Source organism: Tachyglossus aculeatus, chromosome 4 (genome assembly GCF_015852505.1).
Source record: "Tachyglossus aculeatus isolate mTacAcu1 chromosome 4, mTacAcu1.pri, whole genome shotgun sequence".
NCBI classification, from domain to species: domain Eukaryota; kingdom Metazoa; phylum Chordata; class Mammalia; order Monotremata; family Tachyglossidae; genus Tachyglossus; species Tachyglossus aculeatus.
In genome coordinates, this window is record NC_052069.1 from 113,650,515 (window position 1) to 113,676,168 (window position 25,654).

The window sequence follows — 25,654 nt, forward strand, 5'->3', positions numbered from 1 at the left end:
AAGGGCGTTCTCAAACAGAGGCGCTTCGGACAAAAGACACTTTTGACCAGGAATCCTTCGATCCCCTTCTTTATTTACAGCGCAAGCAGGGTGAGAAGCAGTGTGGCCTGGTGGAGACAGCACCTGCTGGGGAGTCAGAAGGGTTCTAGTCTCGGCTCTGCCACTTGTCTGCTGTGTGACCTCGGCCAAGTCACTTCACTTCTCTGGATCTTAATCACCTCGGCTGCAAAATGGGGATGAAGGCTGTGAGTCCCAGGTGGGACACGGATTTTGTCCAACCTGATTAGCTTGTGTCTATCACAGTACTTAGTAGTGCCTGGCACATAGTAAGTGCTTACCAAATGCCATTAAAAAAAATTAGGACAGTAAGTGACTACTTTAATCACTGCTAATAACCTCTCCCAGCCTCTTAGAATTTTCTATTCCTAACCTGACTAGTTCTCTCGTCTTTAAATTGAAGCTGAAATCTTCCTCATCCCTTGCTATCCATCTTCATTCCCCTCTCTCTGGGCTGTGATTTCCTTAGCTTCAACTATCACTGAACTCTAAAATGCCTCAGGGATGCAGCTCAGGAAAAAGATACTACCCAAAGCGAGACCTGTCCTTGCTATAATATATGGAAAAATATTTGTTACTAATTAGATGGTTTTCCACCCAACCCTGATACTACCCAAAGCGAGACCTGTCCTTGCTATAATATATGGAAAAATATTTGTTACTAAATAGATGGTTTTCCACCCAACCCTGATTTAGGATGTGCTGGTGGAGAGGCTGGATAGGAGGAAAAAAAAAATCAGTGTCACGAAGTCTAATATAGCACTGGGTTCAGCAGAGTTTCCCTCCCACCTTTCTTTCAATTCTACTCTTTTAGTCTTAGGTTCTCCCCAAGAGGGAGACTATATGTTGGACTTCTGATGGCGGTTAAAAAGAAAAAAAAAGAGTGGCATGGACCCCAAATTCACTTCTCTGACAACTTCCCAGCATCTGAACTCAGAACCCTGAGGGAAAGGTGAGGGTTTTACTTAGTCCAGCTCAATCTGGGTGGGCATGATGATTTCTTCCTTCATAAGGCACAAAACAGGCAGGATTTGGCTGGGAATATGAAAGAATTATCCTGGCCTCTTAATAGAAGAGCCCCAGTGGTGACAAAGGAGACAAATTCCTCCTTGCTCTCACACCCACAGACAGGAGGGTGAAATGTGTGCCTGCTTTTTAGGTGCAATGCCCTCCTGTTCATTCTACAAAAGTGAGGCAACCTGCCAGCCCTGGTCTTTGGGAGGGGAGATGAAGGGGAAGAGGTGTTGTGGGCTGTTGAACCTCTCTCGGCCTTCTGCTTCTAAATCAATCACCCCTTTTTTAGGCATGGTAAGAAATGGGTTCATTCGGAGCGGCGGAAACCTGTGGTTCAACTGCCTTAACCTTAAAGGTGCTACAGGCCCAAAGAGGAAAAAACAGAGTTTGTTTTTTCTCCCAGGCACTTAAAGGAAGCCAACATGTTTTGAAGCTGCAGGCACTTCTGGTCGTAAGTCAATTCCTGTCGGCTAGACTGCGCTCCTCCCCCTCGATTCATGGGACTTCCTGGGGCGCCTGGCTGAGAAGACTCCTCTGCTCCAAGGGGATGGGCAGGCCAAAGTCACAGTCCAACCCGACGGGGTGAAAGATCAATTCACCTGGTTTGTGTTCTCTCTTTTTCTCTCTCCCTCCCTCTCTCCTTTCTTGTCTGTAAAACACATCCCCACTACTTTTTTTTTAACCTTTCTAAAGACCAACACTATCTCCACAACCTTTAGCTGTACTGTTTCTCCCCTGGGCCTGCTGAAAAATCTGAAGCATAGAGGTCGGCAACGGTCACTAGGGATGGCAGCTGGGATTTCTTATTTCGGAGGTCACTTTTCATAGGTTTTACGGTCCGGTTAGCCAGCCCCAGGGCCTTCACAACAGGGAATGCTACTAGGAGATGCCTGGGCAAGGCAGAAAGGGCAGCTTTTGAAAGCTGAGCAATCGGCAGCTCTTAAAAACGTTGAACTGATCAGTTACTGCCTAGTACAGTAGCTGGCTCCCGGGAATCGTGAAACCTAATACTCACATTGGGATATGAGGTAAAACAGGGAACAACAAAGTGCTATTTGCTCGGAGACAATAGACCTAATGCAGGGGAGTCCCGGGAGAATGGTGGAAGCCATTAATTCAGGATTTCATAGCAGAAGTCTACCGTAATCCCAGCCGCGGAGAAGCCCGGGACTAAATGGCTGGCGAGGAGTCATGTGACCTCTTCCTCGGGGACAATCGGAAGATGGCACTTCAAGGGATCCGGTTGTAAGGGGTGGCTCCCAAACATTTCAAACTAGCGGGCTGCTTAAAAAGCCAATCCATCCCTGCCGGAGACTGGGCCAGATGGGGCTTGCAGATACCTGATGGGGAGGGGACTCCAGCTTGGTGGGCATTTGGAAAGTGTGGGAAGCTCTCCTAGAGTGCTCCCCAGTGCCCCCCACCACGCTGGCTTACCCGAATCCTCCGGCGTTGGCGGCTTCGGTACCCTCGCCGAACACTTTGCCTCCCGTCGAGCCCAGAGGGCTTGTAAAGGCTGGGGCTGAACCGAATGCTGGCACCCCTCCAAACCCAGGGGATCCCCCAAAAGTCGGAGGGCTGCCGAACACTGGAGCAGCACCGAAGCCACCTGAGCAAAAGAGAGGCAAACCAAAAACAAGAAAGGACAGGGGACGGGGAGGGTGACGACAAGTGAAGGCGAACCAAACAAAAACGAGCGGGAGAAAAAAAGAGGAGGGGTTAGAATGGCAGGACAATAGGACTGTGGCCTCTCCAGGGAACTATGTGAATAATTCTGGGGGCCACTCAGAAGAGCACCTCATCTGCATTACCAGCGGAGCCAGGCTCACATGGAGCACTCCCACAGTCCTTCCGAGTCACGTTCAGTGGCTGGGGCAGTGCTGGGAAACCAGACCTCCCACCTGAGAACAAATCCGGGGCCTTTTGGACCCCTCCCCACCCCACACCCCTCCTCTCCCGATTCCTCCTGGAACCGGCCCCCGGCCAGCAACCGTGATCCCTGCCGGCTTCCGGGACCCAGGCAACAGCCCGCATTCTGCTGCAATGGGGAATAATGGGGAAGGACAGCCCGATCGCCCCCGCCCAAACTCCAAATGCTAAAACCAAATTCTAAAGCCTTGAAATTGCCAGATGGGGAGAATGCACACACTGGGTTGCAGTGGAAACTAAGAAGCATGCACGGCGCTGGAGGGCAGCCAGACGCTTTCATTTATTTAAAGCATAATGGCTCTCAATGCTCATCGGAGAGTGTCTGTCCAGGAAGAACAGATGCTTTGCTCCCGCAGTCAGGAACTGCCTCGCAGTTCTCAAAACCTACTCAACGGGAAGCTAAAGGGCACCTTAGTGACTGTGAAAACGGACTGGTGCCCGCTGCCCATCTCCACCCCCATGCTCTATCACTTCCACCTGAGGGTACCCACAGAGCTAAGGTGATGGGGTGCATAGGTAACAAGGTATTCTCTACTTATTGGAGGAGTCGGGGGGGTCTTCCCTGTTCCTCTGTAGGTGGCTGGTTAGACACTTACTAGGGGGAAGAAGCAGAGGACTGGTTCAGAGGGTACTGCCCCCCTGAAAGCTGATGAACTGTTTCTAGCAAGGAACTGAGGCTGGGGAATTGAATGATAGGAGGGGGGCTACGTAGCCTGAAGGCAAATGCCACTGTCTCCTGGAAGCTCTCGGCTTTCACCGGCTGAAACGTATCTTCAGCCTCTCTGATTTACGATCTCTTATCCCAAAACACGTCCTCTGTGCACTGTCGGTAAAGAATTTTTGTCCATCAGATCACAAGCTCCCGGAGGGCATCCATCATGTGACTTGCCCAACTGTTCTCCCCAGAGCTTTGCCCTCTGGAGGCGCTCAATAAGTACAACCGATAATGATGACTACTACTGAATCAGGAAAGACCATCTGTCTGCAGAATGGGGCCATCGGGTGGATTTTGATTCTGAAAGCGTGTTTTTTGCAATGGTTATTTGCTTATGATTCAATGTGGACACGGGACTCGGGAGACACTTTTTTCAACTGCCGTGTTCGCGTTGAGCGGGCTGCCTTTGATAACTTCGGTAAAATTCCAGTCTAGGCACAAGCGGCGGATCTCGTTTTGTTGCCAATAGGACAGTGTAGAAGCAAAACCACACTGAAAAAAAACCTCTCCAAGATGAATTATTTACAACTGATTATAGATCCGGTTACACTTGCTTCCTAGACACATGGGGCTTTACCTAGAGCTGTGTCCCTAGTGCTATTTAGACTACTCACTCCTTGGGAGGTGATGGAAGAGAGGCACAACAGTGCTGGAAAAAAAAATAGGAGGGGAGGAAGGCTAGTGCAGAGAAACTTCCTGGTTCACATCCCTATCAGACCGAAAGAGCGAATACCCCTGCAGCACCTCTAGGATGCCTGACTCGCTCCTTTGATGGGGGAGGCGAGAGTTTCACAAAGTTCCGGGTTCCCCGTGTGTCTTTTCCAGAGGCAGAGCATACAGTCTCAACTTTCACTGAGATATTACTGTCCCAAGGAGGAATCAAACATAAGCTGAAGGGAGGATTGGGAGGGGAGCGGTGAGAAGCCCAGGAGGTCTTCTTCCAGTCTATTACATAAATAATAGCAGTGTGCTTGTTAGGTATCTGTAGCCTGTTACAACACTGGAGCTCCAATATTGTTGCTGTAACATCGACTCGCAAAATGGTACCCCATTTTGTAATTCCACAAAGCCGCTGGTGAGGAACTTGGGACAAATTTTAACACTTAACCCCTAAGCAGTATGGCCTGGTGGGAAGATCAGGAAATTGGGGGTCAGAGGACCTTGGTTCTAATCCCAGCTTCGCCACTTTTTTTTTAAAATGGTATTAAGCACTAAGGATAATGTCAGGTTGGACACAGTCCTTGGACTAGTTACTGAACTTCTCTGTGCCTCAGTTTCCTCATCTGTAACATGGAGATTAAATCCTCCTCCCTCCAATTTAGACTGTGAGTTCCATGTAGGGCAGGGCCTGTGATAAAATTTTATTTACCCCAGTGCTTAGAACAGTGCTTCACTGTACATAGCACCACCACCCTTCCTGTCTCATAAGCCCGCAACCTTGGCATTATCCTCAACTTCTCTCTCACTCACCCCAAATGTTCAGTCCATCACTAAATCCTGCCGGTTCCACCTTTACAACATTGTTAAAATCCTTCCTCTCCTCTCCATCCACAGTGCTGCCATGTTAATTCAAGCACTTATCCTATCCCGCCTTGATTAATGTAGTAGCTTCCTTGCTGACCTTCCTGCCTCCTGTCTCTCCCCACTCCAGTCCGAACTTCACTCTGCTGCCCAGATCGCTTTTCTACAGAAACGTTCAGACCATCTTTCCCCACTCCTCAAGAAATTCTGGTAGTTGCCCATCCACCGCCGCATCAAACAAAAATTCCTCACCGCTGGCTTTAAAGCAGTCAATCACCTTGACCCCTCCTACTTCACCTCACTACCCTCCTACTCCAAGCCAGCCTGCACACTTCGCTCCTCTAACACTAACCTTCTCACTATACCTCGATCTCGCCTTTCTCGTAGATGACATCCTGCCTCTGGCCTGGAACTCCCTCCCTCCTCATATCTGATAGACAATTGCTCTTTTTGAAGACACATCTTCTCCAAGAGGCCTTCTCTGATTAAGCCCTCCTTTCCTCTTCTCCCACTCCCTTCTGCGTTGCCCTGACTTGCTCCCTTTATTCATCCCCCCTCCAAGCTCAACAGCACTTATGTATATATCTGTAATTTATTTATTTATATTAATATCTGCCTCCTGCTCTAGACTGTAAGCTCGTTGTGAGCAGGGAGTGCGTCTGTTCATTGTTGTACGGAACTCTCCCAAGTGCTTAGTACCATGCTTTGCACACAGTAAGCGCTTAGTAAATACGACTGATGAATGACATATAATAAATGCTTAACAAATGCCCTATAAAATACCATGTATGACAGCGGGACTTTAATCTCTTCCAAACAGGAAGGGAGGAGAGTGTTGCCTCAAGTGTTTTTTACCGCTCTGGCAGGGGGCTGCACTTAGAACTCTAAGAAGTTTTTTCCCCTTCTCAGTACAGAGGGCCTCTTGGGAATCTTTTTTCAGGGACATCAGTACGACTGCTACGGCAGAATTGGGAGGTGGCTGGGTGACCGGTATAAAACGGTGACGACCTCTCCCCCGAACACCCTCATTTTGGTCTACAGATTGTCTTCTTTCATCTGCTAATACACATCACCATCCTCTCAGAGTGCAGGTCTGAAACGGGGACACAAGACCTAAACTAGAAAAATCAGTCTGAAAATGAGACGGATTGTCCCGAGGCTGTGAAGGGAGGCAGAATTTTTTTTCACGCAGGTATCTCAGAACGCCGGGGCCCATGATGATCGTAGTTTATCACTGTGGGTTACGACAGAGGAAAGCTGAAGTGTAAATACAAACCTAAAAGGGGGTGTCTGCAGTTGCAGGGCTTGGGTCTGCTCTTGGACCCAATGGCTCCCTCTTACCAATATGAAGATTCAAATTTCCTTATCTTTTCAGGTTCGAAACAGTCACTGATGGATTATCCAAAGGCAAGGATGCCCCGGTCTGTTCAGTCGGGACTCCAGGAGGGTGCCGGACGCCTTGTCCCGACCAACTGGTTGAACAGCTAGTTCTAACTCCAAGGACAGCTGTTCCTCAGTGCAGTTTATGTCCTTACGGGTTAAGTTTCAGGCTCCAGAAGTGGTAATTCTATTTGTTAGGGGGAAGAGTCCCTGTGATCCCTCACGGGACCCACTCTACGTGCCTGGTCCTCTGGCAAATCCAGGGAGAAAGCCCACAGACTAACTGTACAAGCCAGCCCTTCATCTTCATGAATGCTTTAGCCCCTTCAGCCCCATGAATGAATGTGTCTGTTTATTGTTGCACTGTACTCTCCCAAATGCTTAGTACAGTGCTCTGCACACATTAAGCGCTCAATAAATACGATTGAATGAATGAATGAAAATCAGATGTACCCCTCAAGGGTAAACCGGTTCATTTTCAGGGAAGAAATGCCCTCTTGGTTTTCAACACCACAGGAAGGGGGTACACCTTCCTCTTAGACCCCCACCCCCTGACTTCTCTGGATCCCGCTGACAGACTGGGGATGGGAAGGCAGACAATGCTCAGCTGGTACCTGTCTTGGAGGGACTCGAGAAGCCAAAGCCCTGGGCTGCCACGCTCCCGCCTCCGGAGCTGAAAGTGCCGGTGGGTTTCTGCTCCCCAAACGATGAGCTGCCAAATCCGAAGGTCTTGGCCCCGCTGTTTCCAAACAGATTAGAAGAATCTGGAGAGAGAAAAGAACACTTGTGAAGGGCACAGGTGAGACTGGGCTTATTTACACCTTGTGAACGTGGTCTAATAATAATAATAAAAATGATGGCATTTATTAAGCGCTTACTATATGCAAAGCACTGTTCTAAGCGCTGGGGAGGTTACAAGGTGATCAGGTTGTCCCATTTGTCCCAATTCCCATTTTACAGATGAGGGAACTGAGGCCCAGAGAAGTGAAGTGACTTGCCCAAAGTCACACAGCTGACAATTGGCGGAGCCAGGATTTGAACGCATGACCTCTGACTCCAAAGCCTGGGCTCTTTCCACTGAGCCATACTGCTTCTAGAGCGAGAGTCTGGGAGTCTGCCAGCTCCCGGCTCTGCCACTTGTCTGCTGTATGACCTTGGGCAAGTCACTTCAATTCTGCGTTCCTCAGTCACCTCACCTGTAAAATGGGGATTGAGACTGTGAGCCCTGTGAGGGACAAGGGACAGTGTACAACTCGATCCGCTTGAATCCGTCCCAATGCTTAGTAGAGTGCCCGGCACATTCTAAGAGCTTAACAAATACCACCATTATTATTATTATTATTATTATTAACTAGGTCATTAGGAAAAAAGGAAACCTCATCAGGGGTGGGAGTGCGGTTTGGTGACAAAGGAGGGAAACGGAGCTTTTGGAAGAACCAGCAATTTCATGCACCATGACCACGGTCTGCTAATTGCTTTGGCACAGTGGGTCGGGATTTCCTGATGTGATTCTACAGGAAAATGCTCAAGGACAGCGTGGCCCATTTAAAACTTCCCCCCACAGTGACACTGCACTAAAAGGGTCCTGTTTAACTAAGCCCTGAAGTTCTCCAGGTTAGCAGCAAAGGGTTAACCAAATCCCGGGATGAAACGACAGGCTCGGGGCTTTCTGCCGCGGAAAGCGGATCGTGCTGGATTCACTCGTACGACTTTCTTACTCCCTACCATCTTGTTCCACTTATGGCCACAATAGCAATCTATGGAAAAAGCCACATAATTGGAGCTTTTCTTTGGAACAATTGGGCTTTCATCAGCTCCCTCACACGGAGGCCAACTGAAAACATGGGGCAGGCAAACCAGTTCAGATCTAATCGGTCTGGTGAATTGATTTCATTATTTTCTATTTTCTACTCCAGTTTGGCCTGGCCGGCCGTCTCCTGGTAGGGTGCAGGACGGAATCAGGGCAGTGCTTTGAGGGTGCAGAGGAAAGCCTGTAAGACTTCCAGGTGGAATATCCTCTGACAGAGAGCATTTTTTTTTTTAACGGCATTTATTACGCGCTTATCATGTGCCAGGCGTTGTTCTAAGCACTAGGGTAGATACAACGTAATCAGATCGGACACAGTCCCTGTCCCAAGTGGGGCTCAGTCTTATTCCCCATTTTACAGATGACGTAACTGAGGCCCAGGGAAGTGAAATCCCCTGCCCAAGGTCACAGAGCAGATGAGAGGCGGAGCTGGGACTAGAACCCAGGTTCTTCTAACTCTCAGGCCCGTGCTCTATCCTCTAGGCCACACTGCTTCTCAACTCAAGCTTTGTCTTGGATTGCAGAACTCAAGCCTTTGGGTCATACAGCCTCACAAATTTAAGTGCCAGTAGCCTTGGCTGGTCTCCTACTTTGCAAGAGAATGACAAACACAAACCTAATTCACGATTCTAGCACAGGTTGGCCGAGACTGATCTGTAGCAGGCAAAGATAAATTTCCTCCCCACCTCCCAGAGAGCTCTGCTCCCCCATCGTGTCCACATCTGATGAGGAGAAGAAGGGCCTAAGCCCCGGTATGAGGCAGCAAGGCCAAACTCAGCTTGTCTGCCACTCGGCAAGGGGGCCGAAGCTGATCTCTGCTGGGTACTTTGAAGGGAGCCTTTCAAGTCGTCCCCCACAGAGGTAGAGACATGGATAATAACAATAACAGTACATGATGACGATAATTGTGGTATTTGTTAAGCACCGTACTAATAGCTGGGGTAGATGCAAGCTAATCAGGTTGGGCACAGTCCCTGCCCCACATGGCGCTCAGTCTTAATCCCATTTTACAGATGAGGCCCGGAGAAGTGACTTGCCCAAGTTTACAAAGCAGACATGTGGCAGGATTAGAACCCAAGTCCTTCTGATTCTCTCCACTAAGCCACACAGATTTGGCTGTGGCCCTAATAGCTTAGAACGGTGCTTGGCACATAGTAGATGCTTAACAAATGCCATCATTATTACGAGATGAATGGACAGGTTCGTCAAAGATAGAGTTGTGGGAGAAGGGGAAGGTGAATAGGTAGGAAGGGGACAGAAGTGTTTCAGAATCAATCAATCGTATTTATTGAGCGCTTACTGTGTGCAGAGCACTGTACTAAGCGCTTGGGAAGTACAAGTTGGCACATATAGAGACAGTCCCTGCCCAACAGTGGGCTCACAGTCTAGAAGGGGGAGACACAGAACTAAACCAAACATATTAACAAAATAAAATAAATAGAATAGATATGATATGAATAGATAGGTATAGATATTATTATTATTATTATTATTCCCTACATACGTATAGATATGTAGGGAGCCAAAGAGAGCTGACCTTCCCTGCTGCAGCTGAGTCACGGCGCCGTCCCACACGGTGACTGAGTTAGATTAACTGTGTTTGTCGCACTTCTGCAGTGCTGGCCTGGGCCAAGCAGCGCTGCAATGACCAGACAATGTGAGCTCGTTGTGGGCAGGGAATGCCACCGTTTATTGTTGTATTGTACTTTTCCAAGTGCTTAGTACAGCGCTCTGCACACAGTAAGCGCTTAATAAATATGACTGGCTGACTGAATGAACAATGCCCTGCACCTCCCTCACTCATTGAGAACGACAACTGCCGCTGCTGAGTAAAGGGAAGCAAAGGAAGACGCTAAATCCCCAAAGACTGGCCAGGCTGTCGAGACTTTTTGTCCATTGAAATCCACTCTGAAAAAGCAGTAGGGTGTAGTGCATGGAGCATGGGCCTAGGAGTAAGAAGGTCGTGAGTTCTAATCCTGACTCTACCACTTGTCTGCTGTGTGACCTTGGACAAGACACTTCAGTTCTCTGTGCCTCAGTTACCCCTTCTGTAAAATGGGGATTGAGACTGTGAGCCCGGCAAGGAACAGGGACTACGTCCAACTCGATTTGCTTGTATCCACCTCGGCACTTATTACAGTGCCTGGTCATGTAGTAAGCGCTTAATACCACAATTACTTCTTATTTTTATTAAATCAGCCCTACCATTTAGCTACAGAGGTATGTGGACTACACAAATATGGCGCATCGTGCAGGTGTCTGAAATGTTTAGGTGCCATATCACTGCAACAGAAATAAAACAGTGCAACTTCCTCCTAAGACTATTCATTTCTCAGGCCCAAAATGAAGAAGGAGGAGGAAAAATAACTAGTCCTTCTCTCTCAGCCCATGATTCGAAGACTTGTGCAATCGAACCAGTTTATAGTTTGGAGTTGCCCTGTGCCAGCTGGAGAGGATTGAAAGTGAAGCCGTCGGTAGCTCAAGTTAGCAATATTTATATTCTCCAGTCCACTCTGGGACTCAGATTCCCCCCATCAGCATCCCACCCTTGGTTGCCGGTCTCAGGAGTGACAGGCACAGGACGGCTGAGACTTTGGAGCAGGTAAAAATGCACTTCATTCCCATTACCCCTACAAAGAACGTGGCCCGTTTATAATGTGCCCTTGTAAAAGTTACTCCGGGCTGGAGGTTCGGCTCCGCGGCCTTCACTGTCCGTGTATTTGATACGAACACGCCGCTCAGTTAGTCTCGCTGGGAATTTCACGAGGGGATTTAACTGCAACACCCAAGAACAAATGATTGCGTTTTCCTGACTGAGAATGCTGGCAATGCCAATCCCGATATAGCAGGCGGCCTTCTGGACTGGGCTCCGGCCTGTTTGACTGCTTGAAGTCTCCTTCTTGGAAACTTTTGGCGTAGCCTCCTACTGTAAAAATCAAAGGTCAAATTTCTGACGGATCCAGTCGGCTATTTCGGGTCTTTGGTAGCCCTAGAAAACAACTCTGGTCCGCTTGGTCTAGGATCCCTTCACGAACCCCCATATCGTCTGGGTTGTTCCTGGCTATCTTTGGCATCTCCCCCCAACTCTGTTATCTTTGAGCTCAGGGAAGTGAAAAGCCCGAACACCCCACTGCTCGGCCAGGAGAAACAGATATATTTTTAATACTGCGGAGGCCACAGGAGCCAGCCTATTAAAATTGCATCCGTAGTCCTGTTTTTGCAAAACGAATGGTGGATGCTGTAAGACTATCAGCATCTGGAATGGGGAGGGTGGCTGAGAAACACTGCAAGACTTTGGGCTCTTAGCTTTCCCTGGCCTGAAAAAAGAATCTCAAAAGATGGTAGCAGTGGCTAATGGCTAGAGGGGAAAAACAGTTCAGAAGAGCAGCCACAGTTCAGGAACCCATTGCTTATCACGCTGGGAATCAACAAAAGGGAAATACATAGGACTCTCTGCAGGGAGACAATCAGGACTGCACAAGTGTGCAGTTGAATTCCCATTCAACTATTTCTACTATTTTCCCTGTCCCTTAATCTATTTTAATGTCTGTCTTCCCCTGTCGACTCTAAGCTCCTTGTGGGCAAAGACGGCATCCACCGACTCTGTTGTACTGTACCTTCCCAAGCGCTTAATACAGTGCTCTGCACTCACAAAGCGCTCAACAGATACCATCAGATAGAGAAGCAGCATGGTGTAGCGGATAGAGTCCAGCCTGGAAGTAAGACAGTCATGGGTTCTAATCCTGCCTCCATCACATGTCTGCTGTGTGACCTTGGGCAAGACACTTCACTTCTCTGGGCCTCAGTTCCTTCATATGGGGATTAAGAGTGTGAGCCCTATGTGGGACAGGGACTGTGTCCAACCTGATTAACTTGTATCTACACCCCAGTGCTTAGAACAGTGCTTGGCACATAGCGCTTAACAAGTACCATACCATTGATAGATGCCCAAATCCTTCACCTGCTCTACCAGTAGCCCCTGATATTCTAGTTTAGGCTAAATGGAAAAGAGAAAGCCTCTTCAGTCTGGAATGATGAAGGCTAAGGTGGTAGAGTGGATGGGCAGGGGCCAACATATCGTTGTTGTCCATCAAATCCCACAACTGCAAACCAAAGGTGAGAGTTTCCAGACAAAAAACCCAACAAACCACCCCCACCCCAAAACTACCTCTTCATTCATAAATGTAGCAAACACGTGGAATTTGTTACAAGGAGTTTTGCAGGTGGAAAATATCAATCAAAAGGTCCAAGGATGACAGGTCCACGGAGGGCTTTTTAGAGGAAAAAAAGTTAGGGCTGTTAGGCAGCATCTCCCTAACTAGGCTCACAGAAGTCATGGAGAGACCATTCTTAGAGAAGCAGTGTGACTTAGTGGAAAGTGCCCGGGCTTGGGAGTCAGAGATCTTGGGTTCAAATCTCGGCTCTGCCACTTGTCAGCTGTGTGACTTTGGGCAAATCACTTAACTTCTCTGCGTCTCATTTACCTCATCTGTAAAATGGAGATTAAGACTGTGAGCCCCACGTGGGACAACCTGATTAACCAGTATCTACCCCAGCGCTTAGAAAAGTGCTTGGCACATAGTAAGCTCTTAACAAATACCATTATTATTATTACTGTAAATGCTGTTTAATGCCACTGTTGGAAACAGAATACTAGACCACATTGGTTAGGCCATTAACTTGACCTAGTACAGCAGAGTTTAAGTTCTTCTGATAGCCTGCCGAGTGAAACTACAGAAGTGTTAACTCAAAGACGAGGTTCTCCTTTTTTGAGGTGCTCAGGGTCAAACAACCAGGAGAACTTAATGTACATGCAGTATACTAGGGTGAATCAATCAATGGTATTTATTGAGAGCTTGCTAGGTGCAGAGAACTGTACTAAACGCTTGGGAGAGTATTACACAACAGAATTAGTGGACCTGTTCCCTGCCCATAATGAACTTGCAGTCTAGCCGGGGAGACAGACATTAATATAAATAATTTATAATATATAATTTAAAGGTCTGTTCATATGTGTGGTGGGGCTGGGGTGAATATCCAAAGTCCAAAGGTCAGAGATCCAAATGCGGATCTTGCCCGAACCACATGGAATTGAGGGGAAGAGAGGAGAGTAAGCCGGCAACCCCCAATTTCCGGAGGTAACACTCGGCACAAGCAACCCCCAGAAAAAGAAGGGCACGTGGGTGGAATTTTAGTCGGCTTGCAAAGAGAATGGGTCACTTGCCGCTCAAAACAAGCCAAATATAACGTCAAAACACAACTCAATGGCTTGGATTTACCCGCCCTTCTTTCGGTTCCTTATTTTACACTAATCTTTCAATATGCTTTTTCCAAAAGACGGGGCTAAGTAATCTCGATTTTCCACTTGCAGAGTTGTGCTGGACCACGCCGTCATCACTCAGTGGCCTCTTTATCTCCCAACACTCACGGCCCTTTCACGTCCTTGAACAAGGTGAATGTGCTAAAGGGAGTCTGAGCTGAGTCTTCACGACAAAGAAAGAGAGGGGCTTTTTAAAAAACAATCTGCTCTGAATTCCAAAATAACTAGAGATCGGTGCCATCACGGTGGGAAGAGTCTCAGGGAAGAGAGAAGATTTTACAGCCATTTCAGCTGCCAGACCAAGATCCTAAAGACTGTAGTTGACTGATTTTACACCCTGCTTCTCTCCTTTGCCCAGGAACCCCCTCCTGTCATTGTCTCAGTGTCAGATAAGAGACATGGGAAAAATGCTTTTCTAATCAACAAAAGTCCCAAAATTGAAAACAGAAAAACTAAACCTACCCGATTAAAAAAAACCAAACCACAACACATGCTAAATCACTTTTAAAAACCCACCAGTCACTTGACGGCTGCACACTAAACAAAAACCAAAGCACCACATTTTGGGATAGACATCGGTGTTTTTCATACAGATAAGATCTGCAGGTAGCATTTATTTTAAAATAGCATCGGAACTGAGCCAATACCTGTATAGGAAAGTCCACAACTTAATGGCCAGTTGGAAAGGGGATACAAGGGAATGAGGAATGTTTGATTCTCTCAAGTCCATTAAAAAAAAACACAAACCCAAACCTCTTCTCACCAAGTCTGGATCTTGTACTTAAGTAGCTAAAAGATGACTGGTAAGTATTAGCATGGTGTAGCGGATAGAGCATGGGCCTAAAGTCAGAAGGTCATGAGTTCTAATTCCGGCTCTGCCACTTGTCTGCTGTGTGACCTCGGGCAAGTCACTTCACTTTTCTGTGCCTCAGTTACCTCATCTATAAAATGCGGATTGAGACTGCGAGCCCCACATGAGACAGGGACTGTGTCAAACCTGATTTGCTTGTATCCCCTAGGGCTTTAATACAATGCCTGGCACATAGTAAGCGCTCTGCAAATACCACAGTTGTTCTTATTTCAAATCCAGTCATATAAGAGTGGTACTATGTAGTGCCCTGACATTCAAAGATTATATTTCACAGCCTCCCGTGAGGTGTTCAATCTTTGTAGGGAAGAGCTGGCCTGTCACTGGGCTGGGTTTGGAAAAACCACAAATTCCAACATGAAGCCCTAGGGACCGCCCTGACAAAATGCCTTTACAACTGTGCCCAGTATGGCGAACCCAAAGGAAATGGATGCCAACCGATCTCACCATCTCCTGGGCAAGAGGATCAATCAATCAATCGTATTTATTGAGCACTTACTGTGTACAGAGCACTGTACTAAGCGCTTGGGAGACTACAATACAACAGAGTTGGTAGTTGGTAGACACGTTCCCTGCCGACAATGAGCTTTCAGTTTAGAGGATCCACCCTTCTCCTTAACACCTTCTTAAGTCACCTCCATGCTCTTGCAGCCCTTGGGGATTTAGAGAGCAGTAGGCCTCACACGACTTGGCAACTCAACATCTCAAGGATCCTGGGAAACAGAGTGGCCTAGTGGAAAGCGCCCGGGAGCCAGAAGACCTGGATTCTAATCCAGGCTTTGCCACTTGCCTGCAGTGTGACCTTGGGTAAGTCACCTAACTTCCGTGTGTCTCAGTTTCTCCAACTGTAAAATGGTGATTCAGTACTTGTTCTCCTTCCTACTTAGACTGTGAGCCCCATGTGGAGCAGGGACTGTATCCGTCCTGCCTGACGCTGCCTGACACGCAGTACGTGCTTAATAAATACCATTAAAAAAAAGAGGGGCTCTGCCGAATTCAAGCTCTTGTTTCATGAAAGACTGATGCTACACATCCAACAGGAGACACAAAGATGTGCACTGGCAACATTACATGCTTTCTATCTTCCTCAAACCTTCCTCTCACCACCAGCAGGATCTTTTCTAATGACTAAGAAAAACAAATTTTGCAGTGTTCCAAGTACAGACAGTGCAACAAGGAGTGGCGGTAGTCGGAGAGAAGGCATTGGTGGATACGGCTTCAGAGAAAAATCCAACAAAAATATAACAGGTGCTAAATAATTATCAGGACTTTGAACTCTTTAGATTTTCAGAGACAGATGTGTGTTTATGAGACATGAAAACACATTTTCTCCAAAAGGACCTTCCCAAACCACATTTTACCCTGTCAGTTCTAACTGGGTATTGTTTTTGCTCCAAGTCAACTTAGTCCAAACAATTAAAGACATCAGCCTTGGGAGTGAAGCAATTAGCAGAACCGCATGCACCTCTTCTTCCTGTCGGCATTCCCAAAAGCTCAGAATAGCCCACTTGATAGGCCGTTTGTTAGAACTGTGGGCATCCCAGATGTGTCTCTTTTGGCTTGGAGTAGCCATCCTTTTCACAACCCCCCGAGGAAGGGGACAGGCGGCGGGGGGAGAGTCTCATTTGCTTACTTGAGGTGGTTGTAGATCCAAATGCGCCACTGGCTGAACTGAATGGGTTTTTGTTGGCCGCGTCCTGGCTGGGTTTCCCTCCGAGACCGCTGAAGAAACCACCCCCTCTTCCCGTGTTTCCAGACCCAAATAAGCCGCCGGTGGAAGAGGAGGACTGCCGGAAAACAAAAGAGACAGGAAACAAGATAGCATTAGAGGTCACTGTAAAATGGCGGGGCACATCCTTGGGCAGGATGCCCGTCGGTCCAAGGCAGAGGAGAAAAGCCGGCAGACTCTGTTTTGTTAGCTTACATGTGGTCGAGAGGATGTGGGGAGACCGAACAGGGCAAGGGGTGGCTCCCGAGGGACAGTTCCCAGGCTCTGGTACAGTGACCATTATCCTACCGCGGCAGAGATCTGGGATGCCACAACTCTCCAACCCAAAATCCCCAATGGGGCCTCCGCTGTCTGAGCCCGTCTCTAGACTGTCGGTTCGCAGAGGGAAGGGAACGTGTCTGCTAATTCTACTGTATGTACTTTTCCAAGCCCTTAGTACAGTACTCTGCACAGAGTAGGCGCTCAGTAAACGCTACTGATTGAGCAGAGTTAGGTGGTGGAGGGCGGCTGGCGTGGGATGCAGTGAAGCCAGCGGGAAATACTGGAGCAGTGCTCTACATAGCAGCAACCGAGCCGAGGGTACCGGCTAATACGTCTGGAGCGCCGCACGCGACAAGGAATCGAGGAGTTGCTGATGAAGGAATTTCAGATGAGGCAGGATTTTTAGCTACTGCATTCCCAGAGGCGAGTGGCAGTTCGCTGGTTTGTGAAGCGATCCGCTAAGGCCTTTTAGAAACACAGCGTGCAGGTCTTATCTGAGTCCGTTATAACCGCCCCCAGTTCCTGTCGGATATAAGCGCGCGTTCAGCCTTGAAATGTTTTAAAACGCCACCCGAGGAAATCGTACGTGGGACATTTTCGAAGTCCCGCTTTGCTACAGCCTAACACTTATAGTAGTCGTCACTGTACTTACTGAACACCCACTGGGTGTAATACACTGCACGGAATGCTTGGGAAATTACAGGCCTACTGGATAGAGCACGGGCACGGGAGTCGGAAGGACATGGGCTCTAGACCTGGCTCTGCCACTCGTCTGCTGTGTGACTTTGGGCAAGTCACTTAACTTCTCTGTGCCTCAGTTTCCTCATCTGTAAAATGCGGATTAAGACTGTGAGCCCCATGTGTCCAACTTGATTAGTTTAGCACTTAGAATGGTGCTCGACACGTAGTTAGTACATTTTTAACAGCTTACACTCTACCGGGACATTACATTTTTACAAATAGAGAAAGCAGAATAAATAATTGGTTGCACCATCAATTACCCAGAGACCGATGCACTGGAAGGGCAAAAATAAATAATAATAATAATAATGATAGCATTTATTAAGCGCTTACTGTGTGCAAAGCACTGTTCTAAGCTCTGGGGAGGTTACAAGGTGATCAGGTTGTCCCACGGGGGGCTCACAGTCTTCATCCCCATTTTACAGATGAGGTAACTGAGGCCCAGCGAAGTGAAGTGAGTTGCCCAAAGTCACACAGCTGACAGTTGGCGGAGCCGGAATTTGAACCCATGACCTCTGACTCCAAAGCCCGTGCTCTTTCCACTGAGCCACGGTGCTTCTCTATACAACAGTGCTCGAGGTGGCAGCCTGTCAATGTGTCTACCCTGCTCCTCTTCTCCTTAGTGCCTTCCATTGTGCTGTAGAAGTAAGACCAAATAAGCGGCATGAATTAAATGATGGGTATGGCTGAATTTGGCCCAAGATCTCTTTGGGCCATGGCACGGTATGGGACAACACTATGCAAAACGAAGCCAGAAAATACACAGGCTCTCTCGCCAAAGTTGACTGGCTTGGGAGTATCGGATGGTCTTCCGCTTTCCCTACGAGGTTGATTCACATCCAGAAGGCTAAGGTAATAGCCTGGCTGTGGCAAGACCACAGCTTGCTCCCTAAAGGGGAAGAAAGACATTAAAATATTTATAAATATTTATATTCTGCACCACTGTTGGAGGCAGAATAATGGACTGCCTAGACTACTGGTCTGACCCAGGACAGATCTGCTTACATTTTAATACAATGATTTATGTCGTAGGGTACATATTATGGGCATACATATTGTTGCTGAACTGTACTTTCCAAGAGCTTAGAACAGTGCTCTGCACACAGTAAGCCCTCAATAAGTACGATTGAATGAACGAATACTAAACTCTTTGGGTCATGAAAAACAAGATAGATACATCTCAATTTTCTTGATGGCAGACAAGAGGCTCAGTGGTTAGGCCTGATGAGATGGAATGGAGAACTATGGCTGAAACGGACACTAAGGAGCTTTATAGCGCACACACACAAACACAAAACAGATAACCCAGGGTTTGTACCTTCAGAGTTCAGAAAAGGCCCTGTGGAGAAGAGGGACATTTTCAAGCATGAAAATATTTTCCTTTTCAACTGCCAGGGTGGCTTCAGTAGAAGGAAATTCAAACATTGTCAAGAACGGGGACTCCAGCATTACACAGTCATTACATTTTCGCACCTTCTACGAGCTTTCATGTGAACTTTGTTGTGGGATATGGCATGTGGTAAGCAGACAGGGTTTTCTGCTAAAAATGAGTGAACTGTTAGCTGATGCCTGCCTCTTATTACTTGCTAAATGACTCCTTCTCCACAAGATCAAAGAGGCCACGATCTTGCCTAGCCAGGCAAGTTTTCTTTAGAAAGTCAAAGGGCAACATGTTCAGAAGAGGCAGTGAGACCCAGGTTCTCATCCCGGCTGCTCCCCTCACCTGTTGTGTGATGCTGGGCAAGTCACAACCTCTCTGTGCCTCAGTTTCCTTATCTAATTAGATTTAACGGGGGCAAAATACATGTTCTCTCGTCCTCTTAGACACTGTGCCTGGTGTGGGACAGGGACTGTCTCCAATCTCATTATCTTGCATCCATTCATTCAACTGTATTTATTGAGCCCCATGTGCAAAGCACTGTACTAAGCGCTTGGCGCTGGGCTATCTACCCCAGCGCTCCCCTCTCACGATCACATGTAGAGTTTCCAGTACTCTTCCAGTCCTGGCTATGGGAGGGAGAGTCAAGCAGAGGCCCACCCATTCCATTGCTAGCAAGGGGGAAGACAATCTGCTACAAGTCAAAACTCACCCATGCTGGGCAGCAGCAGCGTGGGACAGAGTCGAGGTCAGAGATTCAAATTTACTGCACGGGAGGAGGTACTGGTAAACCATTTCTGTATTTTTACCAAGAAAACTCTATGGATCCACTACGGGAACGACTGCAGGTACGGGTGGGGGGTTCTGGGAGAGAAGTGTCAATGGGGTCGCTACAGGTCAGAAACGACTCGACAGCACAAGACAAGATCCCAGCATTTAGTACAGAGTAAGCGATTAATCAATCAATCAATCATATTTATTGAGCGCTTACTGTGTGCAGAGCACTGTACTAAGCGCTTGGGAAGTACAAGCTGGCAACATATAGAGACGGTCCCTACCCAACAGTGGGCTCACAGTCTAAAAGGGGGAGACAGAGAACAAAACCAAACATACTAACAAAATAAAATAGAATAGATATGTACAAGTAAAATAGAGTAATAAATATGTACAAACATATATACATATACACACACACAAACACACCCCAGCCCGTCCGATTAATGACAATAGAAATAAGCTTGACTCTGTGCCAAGCACCAAACTAAACGCCAGCGTAGACACGGCATAAGCAGATAATAATAATAATAATAATGGCATTTCTTAAGCGCTTACCACATGCAAGCACTGTTCTAAGCACTGGGGTAGATACAAGATAATCAAGTTGTCCCAGATGGGGCCCACAGTCTTAATCCCCATTTCACAGACGAGGTAACGGAGGCACGGAGCAGTGACTTGCCCAAAGTGAGGGACAACGGCACTAGAGGCCGGGGCTGTGAGTATTCTTCAGGAGACGCAATGGGCTTTATAACAGTTGGAAAGCTGCCAGTCGAGTTTAATTTCAATGAGGCAAGTCACTCCGATCCTGCCTTCCTGGAAGCCGACTAAAGAAGGAACAAAATAATCTGATTCAGATTCATCAAAACACACTCAGACACTTTACCTGGCCGAAGACTGTGCCTCCGGTGCTGGCTGTTTGTCCGAACACAGAACCTGTGTTGCTGGATCCAAAACCTGCCAAAAGAGAAAGGGCACTGTTGCTGTCGCAGAGTCAACATCCGCTCAGATTGGTCTTCCCCGAGGTGTCAATTCCGGGGCATCCTGGGGCTCTGAGACCCCCAAGAATGGACAGGGCTCCCCCGTCTCCAGAGCCGGATGCCGCGGGGAGATGAGCTTCTCGATTTTTAATACGAAGAGCGGGGAAGCATTGGGTAGAGGGCTGACCTCTTGGGAAACTCGCTGTTCTTCTCCCGGCTAAATTTCTGGCCATCTCGACTGTGAAATCCTGCCGTGTCACCGTGTGTTCCTTCAGACAAACGGCTCAACAAAGGACAGACAGCATTTTTTGAGGGCGGGGAGGAGAGGACAACGGAGGCTTCTCCAACAAAGGGTTTGGAGCGCCTGGACCCCGTGTTGGGATCGGAAGCTGTTCTGCCACTGACCTCTCATACCAGTCTGCCGACAAGGAAGTGAACTGCTGAAAGCTAACCCTGAGCCCTAACGTTTTGCCTATGGGTCCTTCAAGAGGTTTTGGTTTTCTTTTTACCCACCCCCCGGCAAAAATTTTTTTTTTTAAAGCTACCTCGACAACTGCCATCTTTAAAGAAACGAACACATCAGCTAAGCATCACTTGCAAAAATAGCGAGTGGGGAGAAGAAAAATCACACACAAACTAGACTATGTGCTACTGTTATGAGACGGAACCCCACCTTAAAGAAAAAATGGATTTGCTTTACTTCAAACCGGCTGACAGAACCGGGATAGGATGAATTGGTAAAAACGAGAGCCAAGGAGAGGCAGGGCCGTCCATCCCGCTGACACCAGCGAGCCTCAAAATTGGTCGGGACTTCCAATTCACCGCGTCCCTGTCCAGGTTTCCTTACCTGAAGCCTGACAAAAGCTGAACCCAGAGGATGAGGCAGTGGTGGTGGCGGCGGCTGAACTGCCGAACACGGAGGCCCCCTGTCCGAAGCCGGCGCTCTGCCCGAACGTAGGAGGATTGCTTTGCCCAAAGAGACCGCCTCCGCTGCCGGCAGACGTTTGTCCAAAAGAGAAGGAACTGGCGCTGCTGGAGCTCGAGGAGGGACCGAAGACGTTTCCGCTGCTCGACGCCGGGGTGGACGTGGCGGGTTGGCCGAAGGCAGGTACCGAGCCAAAAGCATTCTGGGTAAACGAAAAACCACTAGCAGAGCCGCTCGCCGGCTGACCGAACGCCGGGGTCTGTCCGAAGGCCGACTGCCCGAAACCCCCGGTGGTCGCGGTGCCGAACGCTGGGCTCCCGAACCCTGTGCCGGCAGCTGGGGTGGAGGCGGTGGTCGCTGCCGGCTGGTCAAACGCGGGGACGGTAGGAGGGGCCGCGGTTGTGTCGCCGGCTGGCTGACCGAAGGCGGAGCCAGGAGGGCTGGCCCCGGAGGCCTGCGAGAACACGGACGGACCCGACGAAGTCGCCGCAAATGCAGAGGTCTCCACAGCGGGGCTCTGGGTGGACGAGGAGACAGCGCTGGAGGACGTGGAGGCCTCCGTAGCTTCTGCAGTCGGGGCGAGGGGCGAAGCGGTCGCGCTGGCCGTTGCCGCGCTCTGCTCCGGGGCCGGAGAGGTGGACACGGCGGGAGGAGCCGCCTCCGTCTTCGCGTCGGCAAGCGCCGGGGTTCCTGGACCGGCCTCCGCCGCGGGCCCCGCCACGGCCGAGCTAGACGTCGGGGTGCTGGAGTCGCCAAGTGCAGGCTGGGATCGGGTCGGCTCCTCTTTGCCCACATCGGAAGGTTGCGCTGGTTGAGCCGACTGCTGAGCTGGAAGGGACGGTTCCGGGGCTGGCGCTTCACAGTCACTCGGTTTCTCGGGCAAGGACGGCAACTTGCCCTCGGCCTCGCTTTTGCCCGAGGCCGTGGGGAGGGTGGGAGTGGACGCTAAGCTCAAGAGGTTTCCGAATGACAGCGTGGAGGAAGACGGTGGGAGGAGGGCGGGGGTGGGCATGGGCGTGGGGGTGGTGCTGCCAGTCTGTTGGATACCAAATGAAAATGCGGGCTTGTTGCCACTCAAAGCAGCCCCTCCGAGATTAAGCCCCCCGGAGGCCCCCACGCTGGTGAACTGGACGCTGCCAAACAAACCCCCGGAGGAACCGCTGGCACTCGGGCTGACGGACAAGGACGCCGGGCCGGGGGTCGTGGCGGAGGTCACGGGGGGCTCTGCGTGCTTCCCTAACTGCGGCATGCTACCGAAGCTAAATCCAGAGGGTACGCTCGACGTCTTGGCCGGCTGGGAACCGGCCAAGTTCACGGCCGGGGCCTTACCGGTCGCCTTTGGGCTATCGTCTGCTTGCCCCACCCTCAGTCCCGAGAAGCTCCCCAGTGTCTCCCCGGCCACAGAACTCTGAAAGAGATGCTCGCCCAGCTTGGACGGTGGGGCTTCTGGCTTGCCGGTCACCGGTGAAGGGGCAACGGTGGCACTGGCCGCCGGTTTGTTATTAGGTGTCTCCCCGCCGGGAGAGTTAAAGGCACCTCCTGTGGCGCTGGCTGCCGGCATGGCCCCAGAGGTTAAGGAACCCTCAGGAACATTCTCAAACAAAGGCTTTGCGCTTCCCCCAAACGAGAAAGCGTCATGCTGGCTTGACTCTTTCGCGGGGGGTGCTGTCACTATTGAGACAAAAGAAATCAGAAAGTAAATTACACAATGCAATGTTCACGCTGTCGCATTTCCACTGAATCCACCACCGAGCCAATTTCTCTACCCTCTTCCCTTCCTAGCGAAAGATATGGCTCGCTTCCAAAAACAGTTTCATTCTGGAGAGGAACGAATGAACTTACACCTCCCAACAGAAGTTTTTCCCCTCACTTCCAGCAACCAACTGTGCCTTCACAGGAGTGTTCTTTCAACGGGAAAAACAAGAGCAACTATCTCTTTGCACCAATGAATGACAAGACGATGAGGGTATTCAACTTAAGAAAGGTGACATTTCTTCCAAAAGAGCCATCGATCTTTGCCCATGGTTTTCAAAATATCTTTCTTTCATTAAGCCGAACAATGACAGCATTCCAAAGACCCTTCGTGGCCTACTTTTCCAGCTCCCAATTCGTTGCCTATAGAGAAGATGGTTTATGACAGGAAGGGGGCCACCTGTCTTTGATGACCATTCATTCAATCGTATTTATTGAGCGCTTACTGTGTGCAGAGCACTGTACTAAGTGCTTGGGAGAGTAAAATACAACAATAAACAGACACGTTCCCTGCCCACAACTAGCTTACATCAGTATCATTTTCAGAGCCATTGTCAAGCTGTTCTAAGAAACCCACCACGCACTTCCAGTTCAAACTCTGAACTCTCGGTACTACAGCTAGGAGACTGACTGAGTCCATCGTAATCTCTAGGTAGATGATGTAACGTTTAAGCTGTACTTCAAAAACTCTGTGCCAGCTTTCATCCAGCAGCCAAAGACTCGGCCCGAAAGAAGGAGAGTGATAACTACTGGGTAAATTTGAATCAGCAGGGTAGGGTCCTGCCATTGGGTGGCCTTGTGGCTTCTGAGAATGTGAAAATGTTTTCATTAGAAAAAAAGAAAAAGGAGTGATGACCCTTTCCTGACTGGCGAGGTCTACCAGGGCAAAACAAAAACGACTGCTTCACCATCGAGAGTGAATCTGTTCTCGTGGAGGGCAGGGGATGCGGAACAGGCCGGCTTGATTTCTTTTGGGGTCAGATGGAAACACGCTCCCCTATTCAGTCAAGTTCGATGAGCGAGAAGAATCTAAGAGGGCAAAGTGGCAGCTTTCTCCCGCCCCTACTGTTCTGCAAGCCGAGGGCAGAGCTACTCCATAAACTTCCCAGTTGGAAGCTGCAGATGAAAGATGAAAGGAAGAACAAATGATTCTGACACTGTTTTTCATATGCTAATGCTCTGATGGTATTCCCGCAGCAGATAACTTAATTATTCTCAATTAGCAAATGGGAAGTCTGGATTCTGGGGCTAGCTGGCTTAAACTGAGCAAATGCTTCCACAATGCAGTAACATGGAGCAGGTGTCTCCACAATGCGATCACAATGTAAACACCGTTAAAAGGCCTCGCTAGAGATATTCCGACCGAGCTACAGAGACAAATAAAGACCCGTGAGCAAGCTGCAGTGGACTAGAGGAACCTACCAAGGAGACAATTTGAGCTTTTTAGGGAACGTTACCTTGAGAGGCGGTGAAGGTGGGAGGTGGAACCGTGGCTGATGTGATGGCACCAAAATTAAAGCCGGTTCTGGGGAAAAGGAACAGAGAAAAAAGCTGAAAGGGAGCACGTGGACTGTCGGGCTCTTCACACTTAACTCTCATTATGGTCTTTCTCGTGGGAACGAGTCTGGAAAATAGAGCAAGAACATAAGTACAAGCTACAGGCTCGGGCCATGCTCTCCTAGAGTAGCGAAAGCCCAGGGAATATTTTCCTTGTCTGTTTGAGAAACCTCTTCGAGAATACAGGCGGAGAAAGTTGGGTTCAAAGACATTTCTGACTCCTTTTATCTTCCCCCATTCCCTCTCCTTTGATGCTCTGTTCTAGTTACTCTCAGCAAAAGCAGCAAAGCCAAAAAGCAAATTCAGCACAACAAAGTATGAAAATGACTAATAGCTGCAGCAACGGCTAAAACCGTGACCTTAAAAGCAAGGAACAGTAGTGCAGATAGGGGATGGTGTATACCAAGTTTAAAAACTCCAGGGGGGATTTGGATTTTATCTGCGCTTCATAATAGCTCCCTTCTCTAGAAGACAAATCCACCCAGTTCTCCAGTAACACAAGGGTTGAGTTCTTGGAGATGTACATATTGAGGAAAACTCTCACTACCCCTAATGCCATAGACAGTGCCCAAAGAACCTGGAACCGAATCCAGACACCTGGACACCTGTTTCTCTTGATATGGCAAGAGAAGCAGGAAGACCACAAAGACCCAATGAGTCAGAAAGGCTTGATTAGGGATCTGTGACCTTAGGGCATTTGGTAATCATCACACGGCACTTATGTATATAGCTATACATTATAAATTACAAATTATTAAGACTCAGTGTCCAAAGCACCTGGAACTGAATCCAGACACCTGGACACCTGCTTCTCTTGATATGGCAAGAGAAGCAGGAAGAACACGAAGACCCAGTGAGTCAGAAAGGCTGGATTAGGGATCTGTGACCTTAGGGCATTTTGGTAATCATCGCACGGCACTTATGTATATAGCTATACATTACATATTAC

General features: G+C 48.8%; 1 protein-coding gene across 2 annotated transcripts in view; it reads right to left on the minus strand.

Moving 5' to 3' along the window:
• Nucleotides 1-25,654, minus strand: part of NUP214 (nucleoporin 214) — an 80,811-nt gene that overhangs the window by 3,068 nt on the left and 52,089 nt on the right. For both annotated transcript variants that reach the window (XM_038744806.1, XM_038744808.1), the window contains 6 exons: nucleotides 24,606-24,673; nucleotides 21,319-23,067; nucleotides 20,378-20,448; nucleotides 16,242-16,395; nucleotides 7,228-7,377; nucleotides 2,506-2,677 (listed from right to left, as the gene is read on the minus strand). In XM_038744806.1, coding sequence (XP_038600734.1) covers nucleotides 2,506-2,677; nucleotides 7,228-7,377; nucleotides 16,242-16,395; nucleotides 20,378-20,448; nucleotides 21,319-23,067; nucleotides 24,606-24,673 — 2,364 coding nt within the window. The remainder of the gene's footprint in view (nucleotides 1-2,505; nucleotides 2,678-7,227; nucleotides 7,378-16,241; nucleotides 16,396-20,377; nucleotides 20,449-21,318; nucleotides 23,068-24,605; nucleotides 24,674-25,654) is intronic.